At 51.2% G+C, this 4,128-nt stretch overlaps 1 protein-coding gene across 1 annotated transcript in view; it reads left to right on the top strand.

Moving 5' to 3' along the window:
• Positions 1 to 442: 442 nt before the first annotated feature.
• Positions 443 to 4,128, top strand: part of LOC104494110 (transcription factor 4-like) — a gene marked incomplete at both ends in the record, with an annotated part of 11,131 nt that continues 7,445 nt past the window's right edge. Inside the window, 2 exons of the mRNA XM_010136899.1 lie at positions 443 to 548; positions 2,721 to 2,854. Coding sequence (XP_010135201.1) covers positions 443 to 548; positions 2,721 to 2,854 — 240 coding nt within the window. The remainder of the gene's footprint in view (positions 549 to 2,720; positions 2,855 to 4,128) is intronic.

Here is a 4,128-nt window from a genome sequence, read left to right as displayed (position 1 = left end):
GAATGCCGTTTTTCTAAAGTCACCCCCCCCCCCCTTTTTTTTTGGTTCGTTTGGGAAATAAAGTTTCTGACTTCCTTGTGGTGCTTTCGGTTTTGTTCTTAAGTCCGTGCGCTTCCATGGGAGAAAATCAGCCTTGCTTCAGCCCGTGTTTATTTCAAGCGCCGTGATGCTCTAGGAAGAACATATGTACATCTGTTTGCTCGTTTTATTTACAGAAACACCGAGTTTGACAAATACCTTGCAAATGGCCTTGTTTAAAGCTGGGAAATGTCAGGCTGGAGTTTCTTTTGAAGCTGAAAATTTATTTTCCAGTCACACGTATACTGAGGGGTTTGTGTTCTGAGAGAAGAATTACGTGGTGGTGCGAACAGGTTTATACCGGGCAAGGTAAAAACTCAATATTTCTTCCCTGCTTCCTGCTAAATGAGTCTTTTTTCCTCAGGTTTATGCCCCATCAGCAAGCACTGCCGACTACAATAGGGATTCACCAGGTTATCCATCCTCAAAACCAGCAGCCAGCACTTTTCCCAGCTCCTTCTTCATGCAAGGTAAGGCGCTGCTTTCCCCGGGAAATCGCTTCTGCCGGCGGTTTTCTGTGTTTTAGTTGATGCGCAGGCAAACATGCCCCTGCGGTCTGGGCCGTTACCATTAGAGTGACGACCTGTGCGGCTGCGTTTGGCCGCGGTGCCTCTCAGCAGCCCGTTTCCATCCGGCAGCGCCGCAGCACCATCAGTAACTCGCAGCCTCTTACCACCGGCGGCTCTCGGAGCGGTTTTTTCGCAGCGTGTGCGTGCGTGCGCACCTGTGATACACGAATATTAAACACCCGCAAATCTGTGCGTGTCGTCGGTTTATGGGGACGAGAAAAATTTTGTTTCCTGTCAAGTGTGCAGTGTCTGTTCGCGTGGTGGTGGAATTGGAGCAGCCTTTTTAAAATGAAACTGGTTTATTCGAGGATGGGTCGGTAGTTGTGGTGTGTTCACCATGACGGATTTGTCGCGGTGATCACGTGCAAGTGCAACGAAACTCGCTAAATAAAATTCCGAGAGTGTGGAAGGGTCCACGGGCCATTGGGGTGCTCATCTTTTACTGAAATAATTAGCTTTTAGGTACTTGTAGGGCTGCTCTGCTTTAAGCTAAGCAAAGGCGAAGGAAAGCGGTTTAACTCGGCAGCGCTGCGGGGCTGAAGGATTGGCAGGGCGAGGGGTTGGGGTTGTTTATGTACGTGTATATACACTTCCTGATTCCCACCCTTGGGAGAAAAACCCCAAATGAACCCACTTTTGTGTCCTTGCTTCCTGAAGCCGCTGCTGGGCGTCCCCGGGGATGGCTCAGCTCCCTGTCTCAGGGTGACCAGGCCATCTCGTGCAGAGCTCCACCTCGTCCCCGGCTCTTCATTCAAGCTTCATCCTGGGCAGGAAGGACCCCGGACCCTCCTGCCCTGGGCTGGGGCTCAAGGGCTGCAAGGAGGGGTTCAGCTCTAGTGTGTCCTGGTGGGAGGGAAGAGGACATCGTTCAGAGCACTGGCCGTGCTGGTCGCCCCCAGTGGTGGGGGTCTGCATCTGGACCAGGGGCGGTGGGAAGGATGGGCCAGGGCTGAGAACAAGCCAGTGCTCTTGGTTTAAAACGAGAATAAATACCTCCCTAAGAGCAACCTGCTATGGAACTCCTGCAGAGTTCCAGCGCTGGGGATTAATAGGGTTCTAATGACATCAAATATTTACCCTTTGTAGTGCTCAGCCGTTCTGCGGTTTAAATGTTATCTGCTCGCAGATTCGCGCTGAAGACATAAATCAGAGTTAAATGACTGTTCAAACAGCCACGGGGAGGGGATGCTCAAGGGCTGCTGCTGCTGCCAGGGTGTTTGAAGTGTATAAATAAGGCAGGGCTGTAGGTGAGACATCATCATTTTTTATTAGACCAACTCCTGTAGCTTGAAAAAGCCGACAGCTTTTCCAGCCCACGTGCCCATCTTTCAGGTCTGCTGGTCATTATGGAAAAGTTATCTTTTTTTCTGTCTGTCTTTTTGTTGTTGTTGTTAACATGGTGGTCTCCTTCCAGGAGAAAATACATTGCGCTGCATTATTAGAATTCATTTCAGCAGGTCTAGGAAATGCGAAATAGGCAGTGAACTGTTCTCCGTGATGAAATCTGGGGAGCCCTTTTCCTGCTCTCAGCTGTCACTTGGCCGTGAGCTGGCCTGAGGGACGGACCCCTAAAAGGAGAAACCGTGCAAGTGGTGCCACTCCCTTCTTAAACCAGCCAACAAAAAGCAACAGCGAAACAGCTCTGGGTGTGGAAACATTCAGAGTTCAGGAATTACCCCGTTATTTACCAGCGAGGCTTCTCCAGAGGAGCTCGTTAGCCCATCCTCGTTCTGTAGGCTTCAGTGCCGTTCGTTGGAGCATTCAGACTTCCGTCTCTCGGGAAGTTTGTTGTAACGGTGGGTATGGACTTGAGTTTATAGCACCAGGGCAGGGATAAAGCAGCAGGGAGTTTCCAAGCCTAAGCGATGCGACTGTGATGAAGCGTTGCAGGGTGTCACAAAGCATTGCAGGGTGTTGCTTGGTTCGGCTTCGTTCTTCTTAACATCCGTGGCTTTATGCTAAAGCCATGTAGCCCCGTTGAGGCCGTTAGGATGGAGTCTGCAGAGGCCCAGAGCTGCCGCTTCGGCGGGGTCCAGCGCCAGCGGTCAGCAGTGTGTCCCTCCTGTGTTACAGATGGCCATCACAGCAGCGACCCGTGGAGCTCCTCCAGTGGGATGAACCAGCCCGGCTACGGGGGCATGCTGGGCAACTCTTCTCACATCCCCCAGTCCAGCAGCTACTGCAGCCTGCACCCGCACGACCGCTTGGTAAGGCATGGGGTAGGGCGCGGGCACCGTGGCGTGTGCCGGGCGGTGGTGGGCACATCGCATCTCCCTGCTTACAGCATGGGCACGTCTTCCTGGAACATCCTCCACACGCCGGGATGGGTGCGTGTCCAACTCTGCATGACCGAGTTGGGGAAGGCTCAGAAAACTTGGTTTTATTCAGGCTCTGCTGAGGAAGGGGAACTTTGAAACTGAAACTAAGGAACCTTTTAAACTTCCCACGCTGGGCAGCCCCTGGGAGAGGAGGTGGCTGCGAGAAGCTGCTGAGCCCATGTTTGTGCCCTCAGCTCATCTTGGGGCCACCAGCTGCGAACCCCTGCACCTTTTGGGGTTGTAATTGATGGCAGTCAGTGTCCTCTGCTGCTCTGAGTTCATAGATCATGCTCTGACACCAATTTCCTGCTTGAAAGAAGGGAGGTTTTTTCATTTTCTCCAGTACCTCCTGATCCGCAGCAGGAGGAAGTTGCTGGGACTGATGCCATCTGTGGTATTGGAATAGAATAGAGCTGGAATTAAATCTGATCTGAGTAGAGCTTAGGGGACATTCTCCTGGTGTCACGGCTGAACTGATGACGTAGAAATAACTCTGGGTTCCATCAATTCAGGTTTCCAGTTTGGTTTTGGTTTGAAAAGTAAGATGTAAAGAAATGAGCAGACAGCCAAGTGACGCGGTTCTTCTCAGATGAGTGGAACCTCACAGGTCATTTTCTCTCCTGTCCTTACACTTTCCATTCTTGAAGACCGTTAGAAGGGAAAAGGCATGGGGAATGCTGGATTTCAGGGAGGGAAGAGGCCGTTGCTGTCAAGTCTCACAGAACCGTCTTTTGGGGAATTGAAAGAAGAATTGAACTCAACGCTTGCAAGCTGACAATTAATTGGCAAAACAGATCCTTAAAGTCTCGCATTTAACGAGGTTAGCGCGCTGCTACGTACGGTTAATAGGGAGCCAAAAGCAAAAGGAGTTGCCTCAAAAACTGCTTGATCATGTCCTTAGAAAAGGCATAATTAAGGCACTAAGGGAACTTCACGTTGCTCTGAAGTGTCAAGCGCGTATAGTAAAACCGGAGCGTCCCTTTTAAACCCCGATCCAGCGTAATTTGTTACCTACCCTGGTTCTCATTCTTCGGTGAGGGGTCCGCTCAGGGTGCAGGTAGGAGAGGAAGGAGGAAGGAGGAGCGCTTCGTTACTCGTGCTTTCTCAGGCGCGTCAGTGATACTCTGAATAGGTGCAGAGGAGGCAGAGATCGGTTCTCCCCT

This window comes from Buceros rhinoceros, unplaced genomic scaffold, assembly GCF_000710305.1.
Source record: "Buceros rhinoceros silvestris isolate BGI_N320 unplaced genomic scaffold, ASM71030v1 scaffold27365, whole genome shotgun sequence".
Classification (NCBI taxonomy): Eukaryota; Metazoa; Chordata; class Aves; order Bucerotiformes; family Bucerotidae; genus Buceros; species Buceros rhinoceros.
The sequence above is the reverse complement of the archived record's forward strand: the minus strand, read 5'-3'. Positions and strand labels throughout refer to the sequence as shown.